Raw genomic sequence first — 13,807 nt, forward strand, 5'->3', positions numbered from 1 at the left:
CCCCCCCAATGCGTCCCTAAATTCAACCTGGCTGCCCCATACTTACACAGTTGGTATGTTTACATGCACTAAACAAATATTATTGCATGCATCTGGTTGAAACTAGCTTTTTAAAACAAATGTAATAAACAAATCTAGATTTTTTTTTTTTTTAAAGATTAGGATGAACATTTCTAGAATATATTTAATTAAATGTAATCAATGTGGGTTTGTTTCTGAAGAAATTTTGTTTTGTTTTGTTTTTCTTTGTTTTTTACAAAAAGGTGCCATCAATTTGAATATAAAGTGGCCAGAAAAGGAATTTTAATAACCATATAACCTGTCATTATTCACTTAAATATGATTATAAATTCATCAAGTTTTCATTTACTTTGAAGTTTAAAGTATGTATTATCTAATACACAAATGATTATCAGTAATAATATGTCTCCTAATACATAAATAAACATTTGAAAACATCATCATTATTGTTAATATTATTATTATTATTATTATTATTATTATTATTAGTGCATCTCCAGGGAGTTAAGTCTCTAGTCCAGGGGTGTCAAACATACGGTCCGAGGGCCGGAACAGGTTTAATCCGGCCCGCAGGATGAGTTTGCTAAGTATAAAAATGAACCTGAAATTTTTGAATGAAAGAAACTGCTGTTCTAAATGTGTCCACTGGATGTCGCAATAGCAATTCTTTGTATCTTTGTAGATGATGCTACATATGTACAAAATAAGCCACATGATGTTAGTACATCAGTCGAGGAAAATTATTAAACTACATAAACAATATACTGTAATTTAATTTTGATATATATTTTTTTATCTTGATATATTGAAAATGAACACCAATGAGTTGACTGATGAACATTATAACATAATGTATTCAGAAAATATAAATAACGACAAATAAAGATAGAATACTATTAAGTGTAAAAAAAAACAAAAAAACATTATGATTTGTACAATTTCAGAATGTGCTTGTTCTATTTTTGAACAAAGAAAATAATCCGAAGTTGTCTTTATTTTTAAGTTATCGTGCCGCGATTTTACCAGTCCGGCCCACTTGGGGGTAGATTTTTCTCCACGTGGCCCCCGATCTAAAATGAGTTTGACACCCCTGCTGTAGTCTCTAGTGACACCTATGTTTCAAATTTTGATCAAGGGTCTTTGAACGCACCACCGTTATGTGCAATGAGATGCAAAATTGAAACTTGCACATAACTTTCTCCTATGTTGCTATAAATAGATTATTTATATATTCATCGTTCTTCTATATTGCCTCATCCTTGTTACACTTTGGCATCTCTATCCTCCTTCAAAACCGCAATAAAAGTTCACCTCCAGGCAACCTCAACCCTAAACTAACACCCTCCCCGGATCGTTAATAATCAAATGTAAATAATCAAATGTAGATACTTGTTCTTATGCCTTCTGATCTCTCTCTCTCTCTCTCTCTCTCTCTCTCTCTCTCTCTCTCTCTCTCTCTCTCTCTTCTCTCTCTATGTCCACTACTTGCTGTACATATCCTACCAAGTCAGACCTACACTGTTTCAATATCCATTTCTCTGTTCTCAATTGTTGATGACTGATGATAACAACCAAACCTAACCCCCCCCCCTCCACACCCTGGATTCTAAATAATGTAAATAATTCAATGTATATACCCTGGTGATTATCTTGTTAGATGACTGTATTATGATGATAGTATATATGATAGTATATATCTGTATCATGAATCAATTTAAGTGGACCCCGACTTAAACAAGTTGAAAAACCTATTCGGGTGTTACCATTTAGTGGTCAATTGTACGGAATATGTACTTCACCTTGCAACCTACTAATAAAAGTCTCAATCAATCAATCAATCAGACGCCACTGTATACAATCTATTCAAAACATGTCTATGATATTTAAAATTAATATTTTTCAAGTCAAAAATGGGTTTGTATCTAATGCCCCTGTATTTAATGGGGTCATAATTTCAGTCAAAAAGATAATAAGGAGTCCTGACAGGCCGAGCATCTCCATATGTAATCCCACCACTCACCACACGTTGGCGGTAGTAAAATTGGTCTAAGCCGAAAAGCAAGCAAAAAGAGAAGAAGATTTACCCGGAAGCAGGACTGTCACTTTTGTAATTGTTCAAAAATGGAATAGGAATACTTCGTGTCTTCATAAGGAGACATCATTTATGTTCAGTTAATTAAGCTTCCTCTTCACGAGCGACATGGAGACGGTCGAACAAAGTTCCACACCTGAACTTTCCGCTGCGATGCGGGCAAAAATCGAAAGAAACCGACAGCGGGCGTTGATGCTCCGACAAGCCCGAATAGCAAGCCGTCCTCTGGCCGCAGTCCAGGGCGCCACTTCGGCCAAAGTTTGCAAAACCATCGACTCTGGTGCGGGCTTTTTCATCGAGGAAGAGGACGGTGGTGAAGAAGAGCAAAAGACCAATAAGGTTGTGCACCAGCCTGGTAAGGGGACCCGTTTTTATCATCAGTTTTTCCAGCCCTTTGTGTGCGTGAATGCACGTTTATTATTCTCTGATCCATTGGTTGCAGCCCCGGTCATAGAGCCAGACTATCTTGTGTGTGATGACTGTCAAAAGCCCTTTATGGACTCCTACCTTAGCAACAGCTTTGACCTGTCTGTGTGTGACAAATGCAGGTACACACATCAACAACATTTACTGATCTCATTGTTCAAATAAAGCTGATGTTTTCTTTTTTTTTTAATTCACAGAGACAATGATGTGAAGCATAAATTGATCTCCCGGACTGAGGCAAAGCAGCACTACCTTCTGAAGGACTGTGACATAGACAAGCGAGAGCCGTCACTCCGATTTATACTGAAGAAAAACCCTCACAATCCACACTGGGGGGACATGAAGCTCTATCTTAAACTACAGGTACTCACTGTGTGTTGTGTACACCAGTGTTTTTCAACCATTGTGCCACGGCACACTAAATACAGTCTGGTGTGCCGTGGGAGATTATGTAATTTCACCTAGCTGGGTTAAAAGTATTTTTTGAAAACCACCGTATTTTTCGGATTATAAATCGCTCCGGAGTATACGTCCATCCATCCATCCATCTTCTTCCGCTTATCCGAGGTCGGGTCGCGGGGGCAGCAGCCTAAGCAGGGAAGCCCAGACTTTCCTCTCCCCAGCCACTTCGTCCAGCTCTTCCCGGGGGATCCCGAGGCGTTCCCAGGCCAGCCGGGAGACATAGTCTTCCCAACGTGTCCTGGGTCTTCCCCGTGGCCTCCTACCGGTTGGACGTGCCTAGGGAGGCGTTCGGGTGGCATCCTGACCAGATGCCCGAACCACCTCATCTGGTTCCTCTCGATGTGGAGGAGCAGCGGCTTTACTTTGAGCTCCCCCCGGATGACAGAGCTTCTCACCCTATCTCTAAGGGAGAGCCCCGCCACCCGGCGGAGGAAACTCATTTCGGCCTCTTGTACCCATGATCTTGTCCTTTCGGTCATAACCCAAAGCTCATGACCATAGGTGAGGATGGGAACGTAGATCGACCGGTAAATTGAGAGCTTTGCCTTCCGGCTCAGCTCCTTCTTCACCACAACGGATCGATACAGCGTCCGCATTACTGAAGATGCCGCACCGATCCGCCTGTCGATCTCACGATCCACTCTTCCCCCACTCGTGAACAAGACTCCTAGGTACTTAAACTCCTCCACTTGGGGCAGGGTCTCCTCCCCAACCCGGAGATGGCATCTATACGTATATATATATAGTATATATATATATATATATATATATATATATATATAGTATACGTCGCACCGGCCGAAAATGCATAATAAAGAAGGAAAAAAACATATATACGTCGCATTTTTGGGGGAAATTTATTTGATAAAATCCAACACCAAGAATTAGGGCTGGGCGATATATCGATATGCGCGATACATCGCGGGTTTGTCTCTGTGCGATATAGAAAATGACCAGTGACGGGCTGTGAGGTTGATGGCTGGTGAGGCACTGACTTCATCACAGTCAGATTTACAAACATATGAACCCTAAAGAGTATCTTATTCACCATTTGATTGGCAGCAGTTAACGGGTTATGTTTAAAAGCTCATACCAGCATTCTTCCCTGCTTGGCACTCAGCATCAAGGGTTGGAATTGGGGGTTAAATCACCAAAAATGATTCCCGGGCGCGGCGCCGCTGCTGCCCACTGCTCCCAGGGGGTGATCAAGGGGATGGGTCAAATGCAGAGGACAAATTTCATTACACCTAGTGTGTGTGTGACAATCATTGGTACTTTAACTTAACTTTAACTTTACACATACAAACTGTAGCACACAAAAAAGCACATTTAATAAAAAAAACATTATTATGGTCTTACCTTTACTTATAAATGAAGTCCATGCGCCGCTGTTGTGCTGGATTAATGCACCCCCTGACGGGAGTGTTATATCAACTAAAGCCCTCACTTAAACTTTCCAAGTGCAAGATTGAATCTATTTAAAAAAGTGTAACCGAGGGTTTATAAATGTCGCCTATACTGTATGAAACTACAAAATAACAAACACGGAGGCTCCAGTTTACACGAGGACCACTTTATTTACCTTCTTTCAAAAACCTCCGCTCCACTCTAACGTGTCATCACTTCCGCTCTTAGCGCCTTCAAAATAACAGCGCATAACAGGAACTTAACATCACAAAGAGGAAAGCCCATAAAAATAGGTTACAAAAGTTATTTAATAAGAAGCCAAAAAGTGCAAAAACAATAATGTTCGTGTTGGAGGAGTTGTGAATTAGGTACACCTGCAGTCTGCAGGTGTACCTAATGTTGGGGCCCTGCAGTCATTCACAACTCCTCCAACACGAACATTGTTGTTTTTGCACTTTTTGGCTTCTTATGAAATAACTTTTTTAAATAGATTCAATCTTGCACGTGGAAAGTTTAAGTGTGGGCTTTAGTTGATACAACACTCCCGTCAGGGGGTGCATTCTACGGCGGGGGTGCATTCTACGGCGGGGGTGCAGGAGGCGGGATTACTGCAAGCCTCAGCCAGTGCGTCTTTTGCAGCCGTTTTATGATCGCTCAGCACAAGAAATACGTTACACACATACAGTTGTTGACAAAATACACTGTACATTATGTACCTCAGCTAACTAAACTATGGAAATGTATAATATAGTTCATATAGCAATACGGTCTCACTGCACAGCAGGCCAGCAGTTAGCCGAGTCCGCAATCCATGGTGAGGCACAACGCAGTGACGTGCCTCAACTGGCTGCTGTTCACCGCACCGTCTCTTCTCAGTATTTGAACGGCAAATGTGAAAATTCAGCGATTTTAAATAAAAATAATCTAAAACTGGTGAAGTTAAATGGAAAATAACTTTATAGTATAATCACTGGATACATATAACAATTTAATAACAATTTTTTCCTTTTCCTTTTTTTCTTTCCATGATGGCTGATGGGTGGGTATTTGCCATCCACTTTGAAGCTCAAATATTACAACATATTTGGCTTTATCGTAATTTTTTTCCTCCGTGTGTTACTTTGCAACACTTTTTACTGGCGAGTAGGGAGGCTGTCTGTGCGTCCTGTGTGTAAATCTGGCACTGCGCCCACCGAAAAAAAAAGTTGTAAATGACTAAAAAGAGAGCTCACCACGTTCAGTTAATTCTACTGTTAAACGCACTCAAGTGCTGAGTCATGCAGAGTGAGAGGTTTTTCTCCCGGTTTGAAGCGAGAGACAAACACGAGGCTCAGCAATTCTGATTGGCGTACATGGCTGTCATGCAAATGGTGAAAAAAAAACCCACTTCAGCCTCATGCGGTTATCGCACTAAATAAAACATTGTCGATTAATTATGCAGCCATAGCAACAATTATAGCTGAGATGAAACAAACCAAATATAATGTAAAGATATTACACGTGTTTTGACATCTTTCCCAAAGAGTAAAGAGCAACACTACCCCTTTGTTGTAGAGACAAGTATGTTTATTGTATTTACAATTATGTGCTTACATTTAAAGTCATAGTCCACCTTTTTGATGACTGACCAAAACCAAACTACTAGCAGAGCAAACTTGTTTTCTCAGGACCAAAAAGAAATGTGTAGAAAACTGCTCGAATGACACATTACTTTGAATATTTGTCCTATAAGTTTAAAAAGTAGATAACCACTAAATTGGTAAACTGGTGTCTACATTTGAAAACAAGTGTACGGTATTTATTTAATTACCATCTCATGGTGATTGGTCCCAGAAAGCAAAACACAACTAGATAATCATTTGATGTTCAGAGAACTGAGCTGTTTTAAAAGTAGACTGAGTCCTTGCACAATGTTTCTCATTAAGCACTTTCAATTTGTTTTGTTTGGTGTGACAGTTTCTAACAAGTCTTGTCTGAGTAGGTAGAAAAGCGATGCATGGAGGTGTGGGGTTCTGAGGCAGCTTTGGAGGAAGCCAAGGAGATGAGGGAAGACAACAGAGAAGTGCAGAAACAAAAACGGTTCAACAAGAAAGTAAAAGGTTGGTTGATTGCCGGATCCAAAAGAAACCTACAGATGGGAAAATATTTAATCGCCTGCTGTTTTGTAAGTTTACCATATTGCATTTATGAACTGTTCATATATTTACAAGTACAAAATCATATATTTCTTACTGTACATATTTTGGGGGATAAGTACTTTGTGGTAAATGTGTTTTGTCAGAGCTGCGGAGAGCAGTGAGGAGCAGCATGTGGACCAAAGATACCAGCGCCCACCAACATCAGTATGGACCAGAGATGGTGGTAGATCTGGAGGAGGATCTCTACAAGAAAACCTGCTCCACCTGTGGACATGAACTCACCTATGAGAAGATGTAAAACGGACATACCAGGTTTGATACCACTTAGTTTTTCCACATCTCAAACCATTCAGGTCTGAATAAATCCAATGGATTTAGTCAATGGACAATGTCAAGTATTGAAAGTAGGTATTTAAAAACTTCCAAAACTGGCAACTTTATCAACAATTCATATTTGGTTTACCTGCACTAGATTGCTGTAAATAATTAACCTGGTATTTTTCTGCAGAACATAATGCGGTTATAAGAATGGTTAATCCATCCATTTTCTACCTCTTGTCCCTTTTAGCATAGCTAGGTAATCAAGAGCTGATAATGATTTATGGTCACATTTCATGTGCTTTTGAGCTGTAGCCATGCTACGTTTAACTTAAGTTAAACTAAAAATTACCAAGATGACAGATTTTCTGTTGGGTAAATTGGATTTGTCAATTGTAGTTAAAGATGAATCAATTTCTTACACATGAGTTTGGTATGAAAATAGTTTTTATTTTAAAAATCAAATCTTTTGTGAGTTTTGGCGCCATTAAATACCAATGCATCTTCAGTGGCATCAGCTTTCATCTCTTCGATCTCACCCTGTGGAGAACAAATTAGATGGGAATGTTGTAAATATGAATATAGCAGTTTGTAAAACAAAAAAATTATTGTATGGTGCTATTATACAATACTGTCACAACTGATGAATAAAGTGTCAAATATTTCAAACTGTCTAAATCTAAACTTTGATATGTATGACTAGGGAGCATCTGTTAAGTATGCATGAATACAGTCAAGTCATAAGTTTAAAATGTATACATGATCTGCAATTATTTGTCCCAATCCCCAAAACAAGTGACATGGAGATTGCATCCAAGCAATTGAGGTCCGAGTGTACTGCCCTGCTGCAAACACCTCAAGTGCTTTTGCGTTATGCTGGCAATATAAAGAACATAAGCAATTGAAATTAGGCTTATCACTATGGCAGAACTCCGGGCAGCCATCCAATCACTACATAAGATAGTGACTCAATGGCTTAAAGGAAATTTAGTCGAAACAAACCCTCTCCATAGTATTGATTACAGTCTACATCAAGTTTACAACTCTGCTCTTAGTAGAGAGTCATTACTGTATCAAATAGCCATGTGACCACTTACTTCCACAAAATACTTTTCAATGAGGTTGTGTGCTGCCTGGTATACCATCTCATTTTCATGGTTCTGGAGACTTTCAATGCGGTCCAGTCCCCCCAGCTGTTCAACTAGCAAACTTAGTTTCTCTATTTCACCAAGCTTCTCTGCTGCCTACAATGCATTAAGCGGGAACTTAAAGCCTGGTTCAAAGAGATCAGTCAGTTTTTAGATCAAGTGCAGTGCTGCCTCACCATGTAAATGTTGGTGATGGCATCCAATATCACCAGAACAATTTTGGCGTCCTTTACTTCTAGCAGGTTGACGATTGCCTCAAGTGCCCCACTATGCACCAAGTGGACCACCTGCTCCACAGTGCCCCCACTGGTGATGTTAGTCACTGCCCACACTGCCTCTCGTTGAGTCTTGAAATCTCCCTTGAGGAAAAAAACTAAATGTAGTTAACTGCGGCCTGTTTAACCATTTATAGGGTATACTCCGACACTGGAACAAAACTTACATTTCGAAGTAACTCTACCAGAGGGGTAATCAGGCCGCATGTGATGAGCTGCTGGATTTGCTTACATGGCCCGGCTGCAATGTTAGACAACGCCCATGCAGCTTCCTTCTGCACACTAATCTTTTGGTGCTTCATGAGCTGAGGAAGGATGCCAAGAACTCCAGCATCAATGGCTGTTTGTGTCTGCAGGTCTGAGCCACTCACGATATTCCCAATGGCACGAAGGGCAGGGGTCTGAGGTGGACCAGTCCAAAATAACAGTTTAGCCAATTAAGCCAGTTTTTAGACATCAAACCAAGATAGGAAGTTACCGTGACTTTCAGCTCCTTTAGGCTCATGAGTTCCACCAGCCGCGGGACAATGCCAGTTCTCACCACGATATCAATACGATCGTTGTCACCGTCTGTGAGGTAGGAGATTGCCCAGCAGGCATCTGACAATATGTCCTTGTCCAAATGGTGGATAAACTGGATCAGAGTAGGGAGCAGCTGTTGGAGTTAAACACTAGTTAGAATATTTATCCATCCACCCAATGCAATTTTAAAAACAGTGATACCACACTCCCTCCTTACTCCCAATTCTGAATAATCAGCTTTGACAGTCTTAAGATGTGATACAGCCAGGTAAATACCCGTTGAACGGCAGAGATGGGTGGATATGGGTTTTTATTCCTGCACAAGTTTGACAACGTCCATGTTAGGTTACGTAGATATCCAACCTAGAAGTGACAAGATATTTATGGCAACCTCCAAGAAGTATGGGTAATATTTAATATCTTACTGGGGTCTCTGGAGAGACACGTGCCAGTAAGGCTGGAATGACATTACATTCAATGAGGATGTCTCGATATACGGGGCCATCACCTGCCAAGATTACATTTGTGATTAGTGAAAAGGGTATTTTCAAAGCCATTATATAATAACAGCTTATTAATGGCCGTATTATCTTACAATTCCTTACATGATGCCCTCAAATCAAAATATGTTGTCTCACCTGCAATGTTGCCAAGAGCCCAGACAGCTTGTTCACTGATGTGCAACAGTGGTGAGGCAAGCAAAAAAATTAAGCTGGGTACAGCTCCATGCTCAACCACCTACATACAGAAAAGTATTAGATTATTTTCAAACAATTCAGTTAGTCATACATGTGTTCCAAAGCGGTGCCTCACCTGCTGCGTATGCCAAGATGTTCCAGAGGCGATGTTGGTCAGAGCCCAGGCTGCTTCAAACTGAAGAGCGGGCTCGTCATCCATACTCAAAAAGAGCACAAAGCGAGACAGGATCCCGGTGTCTATGATCTCCTTCAGGGGAGGGTCACGCTCCTGAGAAAGTAGTTTTCTGGAGGAGACAACGACAGGTACCACATTTTATCCCTTCTAAACCAACTTTCCCCTATTAGTCATAACTGAAAGACTACTGAAACAGTTGGGTTAGATTTATTGTTAAGACTGAGACACCAACATGTATCACAATGTATCATGAAATAGCAGTGAAGTTGTTCAGGATTCAAAGTCATTATGGCTCTTCTGATAAGAGTATTATAGTACCATAATAATGCATTGTTAGAAAACAGTTTTGTCTCTTAGCAATAACATTGCAGATATTCCTAATTATTTTTTTTCTAAATGTTTAACTCCTAGTACAGATTTTGATCATGATCCACTAAAGCACTGTTAACAGCGCCAAGGCACATTTGAAAGTGGTGTAGAAACAGGTGAATGTGCTTGCAGGCTAATTATGTACACATGGGTGTTTAATTGTTCTCCCTGTCACAATGTGTAGCGGCAATAACAATATGACTATTATTTTATTTTTTTTAGCCAGTCAATACTTATCCAACCAATAAAGTGAAAAGATATGTTCCGGTGGCACACTTGCTCTTTTATGGTACACCGCTTCGGCATCACTGCACTTTAGTATCCAATAGAATAACGCTGTAGGGTTTAAGTCACATGTGTCAAACTCAAGGCCTCAAAGGCAGGTATGGCCCACGAAAGCCAGGAGATGTGCGGCAATAAAGCACTGCTTTGTTATGGCTAAATGTTGTCCTTTAACTCTGAAAAATAAATCACATATCTTAACTTTTTTCACCAAAGTCCATATACTGATAAATCTTGCGGGGGCCAAAAAATAAATAAATAAATTATTTAATCAAAGTGTTACTGTTCAAACAGTGTAATGTTAGTGGCCAAAAATGTTAAATATACTTGTAAATAAAACCTCTGCTTTGTTTTTAAAATAAATACATCCCAGCAGGCACGATAAATTGACACGTTTACACATGCATGTCCTTTAAAACGTTGCATTTATAAATTGAGACAACATTGATGTCCAACGTTGGATTCACATTGTTTGTTGGGAAATGACCAAATAAACGTCACAACCTGACATTGAATTAACGTCAAAAAGTAGGTTGTATTTGTGTTGTAGAATATTGGTTGGGAAATGACCGAAATTCAATGGTCAACTCATCAGAATGCCACATTGATTAAACATTGCCAAAAAGCATGTTGTTCCAACTTTTTTTATATTTATTTGACAGGGACAGTACAATTAAAGATTGCTAACCACAGATAACAATGTCAAAGTACATAAGACTTCTAGCCACAGGCTTATTTGCAACCCTTGTCCCTGGTTAGGCCTTAAAAAAAAAAAAAAAAAAAAGTTGAGAAAAGGGAAACACATACAAAAAGGATTATGACAAGTACAAAAGTTAACACATTGAAAATAACTGGCCCCATTCGTCCATACTACATCCAGTTCTAGTGCTCACACCTCAGATTTCCCTTAAGCCACTTTTTCAGTTTTGTGGAGAAAAGTTTAATGTCTGACTGTGACTTTAACTCCAGTGGCAAAGAGTTCCACAGATGTGAGGCCTCCGCTGAGAACGCAGACTGACCCAGAGTCGTATGTTTGAGTTGCTCAACGTCACGACCTAATTCAACAAGATGTCAATGTTTCAATGAAGAGTGTGGGGGGAAAAAATAAAATAAAATAAAAAAAAATTAAAAAAATCGATTCGAATTCAAATCGCCATTCTCATGTTGTACGATTCAGCATCGATGTTTTATTTTTTATTTATCAATCTAACAAAACACAGCAATACCATAACAATGCAATCCGATTCCAAAACCAACCCCAACTCAGCAACACTCAGAACAGCAATAAACATAGCAATTGAGAGAAGACTAAAAACACGACACAGAACAATCCAAAAGTAGTGAAACAAAGATTAATAACAACAGTATCATTAGTAACAATTTTAACATAGTGATTAAAAATCCCTTATTGACATCATCATTAGACATTTAAAAAAAAAAAAAATATGAAAATGAATAGTGTCACAGTGGCTTAAACTTGCATCGCATCTCATAAGCTAACACACTGTGTCCAATATTTTCACAAAGATAAAATAAGTCATATTTTTTGGTTCATTTAATAGTTAAATTTACATTATTGCAATCAGTTGATAAAACATTGTCCTTTACAATTATAAAAGTGTTTTACAAAAATCTACTACTCTGCTTACATGTCAGCAGACTGGGGTAGATCCTGCTGAAATCCTATGTATTAAATGAATAGAGAATCGTTTTGAATCGGAAAAATATCGTTTTTGAATCGAGAATCGCGTTGAATCGGAAGAAAAAAAAAGATTTATAATCGAATCGTGACCCCAAGAATCAATATTGAATCGAATCGTGGGAAACCTAAAGAGTCGCAGCCCTAGTTTCAATGTCTTGTGCCTGCTTGGTTAGGCCTATTAGGCTACTGTATTTTTAATGTTGGTCATTAGGGTGGTACTTGAAGAGCCAAGTGTTTTCAGAGGTGGTACTTAGTGGGGATTCTGGGGAAAGTTTTAGAACCACTCGACGAGATATTACAAAACCATGAATGTACTGTATTATCACTTTTCGCTCACCTGGCAGCCTGACATCCACGAATTCGAGCATCCTTGCACTCAGATTCAACATCTTTGATAATTTCCTCAATGCTCAAAGTTGGAACCTGCGTTAAAAAAAAGACGCATTACAGTACGTACACGTCAGGAAGATGAATGATGGTAATGTGGTTTTAATCTCAGTAATTCAGATGACTTTGTCGTCGGAGATGTATGTTGGCGAGAGGGCGTCATCGTCGGGCAGTGAAGACAGCGTTATGTGTCTCCTCTTCATGAAGTTCTCGTCCTTTTTCATTTTGCGCAGCTCCACGCACTCGGAGACCCTCTTTTCGCGCAGTTTCTGGAGATAACACCACGCTAGGCACAGACGAAATTGTAATATACAACTTAAGAAGTAAAAAATGTAACTCACAGCCGGGTCTTTTCCCATGTTCTTAAATTTACTGAGGCGCTCCTTGGTGGCATCCTTGGTGGGCATGGCAGGTTTAGTTCCAGGTATCGTCCCAAATAACCTCAGCAGCTAACGTGAAGAGATCGTGGCCATGTTATAAATAACACGACGGCGGCAGGTGGAAGCAATTGTCTCATTAACGCGGTGCGCGGGATCTTAAGTCAATTTGCGCTTATAAATCAGCATTTATCCCTCGAACTAACGTGCTTCTAACTATATTAGATGTTATGCCATGGAAACTTTACATTTTTGCCGGCGATAAAGAACTACTCTTTAAAGTCTGCGTGGCCAATAGCTCTATGTCGACGATAGATGGCAGCATGACACAAATCCAGTTTGTCCACACAGTATGTGTGACGTCACAACTGACTGTTTCTTCCTCAGCACTTTGTTTATTATATATACCGGTATATATATATATATATATATTGCATTCTATTTTAGTTACTTTGAATTTACAACCCCCTAACGCTGTTTTGTACTGTTTCTGTACTTTGATTATTTCCAACTGTTTTTAAATGTTGAAATTTTTAAATAAAGTTTTATTAAAAAAATAAAGGAAAGTATGGAAGGTCGTTTTCGCCTCTTAAAAAAATACCCCAATGGTAAATCATAACTATGAGATTAAAAAAAAAAAAGTCGATATTTTGAGATAAAAAGTCGAAATTATGAGATAAATTGTCATGATTATAAGATACAAAAAGACGAAATTAAGAGGAGAAAAAAAAGTCGGACATAGGAGATAAATTCATAATTATGAGGTTAAAAAGTCGATATTTTTAGATTCAAAAGTCAAAATAATGAAACAAAAAGTCGATATTTTGAGATAAGAAAGTCGAATTTATGAGATAAAAGGTCAAGATTATAAAAGACAAAATTATGATGAAAAAAAGTCGAACATAGGACCATGAATTGATTAACGTGGAACCCGACTTAAACAAGTTGAAAAACTTATTGGGGTGTTACCATTTAGTGGTCAATTGTACGGAATATGTACTGTACTGT

General features: G+C 39.1%; 2 protein-coding genes across 3 annotated transcripts; one reads left to right on the top strand and one right to left on the bottom strand.

Moving 5' to 3' along the window:
• Window positions 1-2,085: 2,085 nt before the first annotated feature.
• On the top strand, window positions 2,086-7,865 carry xpa (xeroderma pigmentosum, complementation group A). Of its 2 annotated transcripts, none has more exons than XR_012051247.1 (5): window positions 2,086-2,468; window positions 2,556-2,661; window positions 2,737-2,902; window positions 5,474-6,507; window positions 6,690-6,729. XR_012051247.1 is itself a non-coding variant. In XM_061922790.2 (5 exons), the coding sequence occupies exons 1-5, from the start codon at window positions 2,222-2,224 to the stop codon at window positions 6,842-6,844; spliced, it is 792 nt and encodes a 263-aa protein (XP_061778774.1). In that variant the 5' UTR covers window positions 2,088-2,221; the 3' UTR covers window positions 6,845-7,865. The 2 variants fall into 2 exon arrangements, 1 of the variants encoding a protein (XP_061778774.1); XM_061922790.2 differs by having other exon boundaries at window positions 2,088-2,468; window positions 6,390-6,507; window positions 6,690-7,865.
• Window positions 7,294-13,049, bottom strand: kpna7 (karyopherin alpha 7 (importin alpha 8)). The gene is made up of 12 exons (XM_061922789.2): window positions 12,764-13,049; window positions 12,548-12,691; window positions 12,373-12,458; window positions 9,623-9,791; window positions 9,448-9,547; window positions 9,235-9,317; window positions 9,086-9,172; window positions 8,766-8,942; window positions 8,455-8,688; window positions 8,189-8,371; window positions 7,962-8,108; window positions 7,294-7,404 (listed from the first exon to the last, which is right to left on the bottom strand). Exons 1-12 carry the CDS (start codon window positions 12,827-12,829, stop codon window positions 7,318-7,320), a joined length of 1,563 nt encoding a protein of 520 aa, XP_061778773.2. The 5' UTR covers window positions 12,830-13,049; the 3' UTR covers window positions 7,294-7,317.
• Between the last annotated feature and the right edge of the window lie 758 nt (window positions 13,050-13,807).

The sequence above is a fragment of the Nerophis lumbriciformis genome, linkage group LG27 (genome assembly GCF_033978685.3).
Source record: "Nerophis lumbriciformis linkage group LG27, RoL_Nlum_v2.1, whole genome shotgun sequence".
Classification (NCBI taxonomy): Eukaryota; Metazoa; Chordata; class Actinopteri; order Syngnathiformes; family Syngnathidae; genus Nerophis; species Nerophis lumbriciformis.

Bases quoted from the DNA above. Each gene is read 5' to 3' on its own strand.
- kpna7 (XM_061922789.2), bottom strand. From the start codon at position 12,829: ATGCCCACCAAGGATGCCACCAAGGAGCGCCTCAGTAAATTTAAGAAC. The intron at 12,692-12,763 runs GTGAGTTACATT...TGTTATCTCCAG, and splicing joins ACATGGGAAAAGACCCGGCT to AAACTGCGCGAAAAGAGGGT. The intron at 8,689-8,765 runs GTAACTTCCTAT...GGTCCACCTCAG, and splicing joins TAAAGGAGCTGAAAGTCACG to ACCCCTGCCCTTCGTGCCAT.
- xpa (XM_061922790.2), top strand. From the start codon at position 2,222: ATGGAGACGGTCGAACAAAGTTCCACACCTGAACTTTCCGCTGCGATG. The intron at 2,469-2,555 runs GTAAGGGGACCC...CATTGGTTGCAG, and splicing joins TAAGGTTGTGCACCAGCCTG to CCCCGGTCATAGAGCCAGAC. The intron at 2,903-6,389 runs GTACTCACTGTG...TTGTCTGAGTAG, and splicing joins AGCTCTATCTTAAACTACAG to GTAGAAAAGCGATGCATGGA.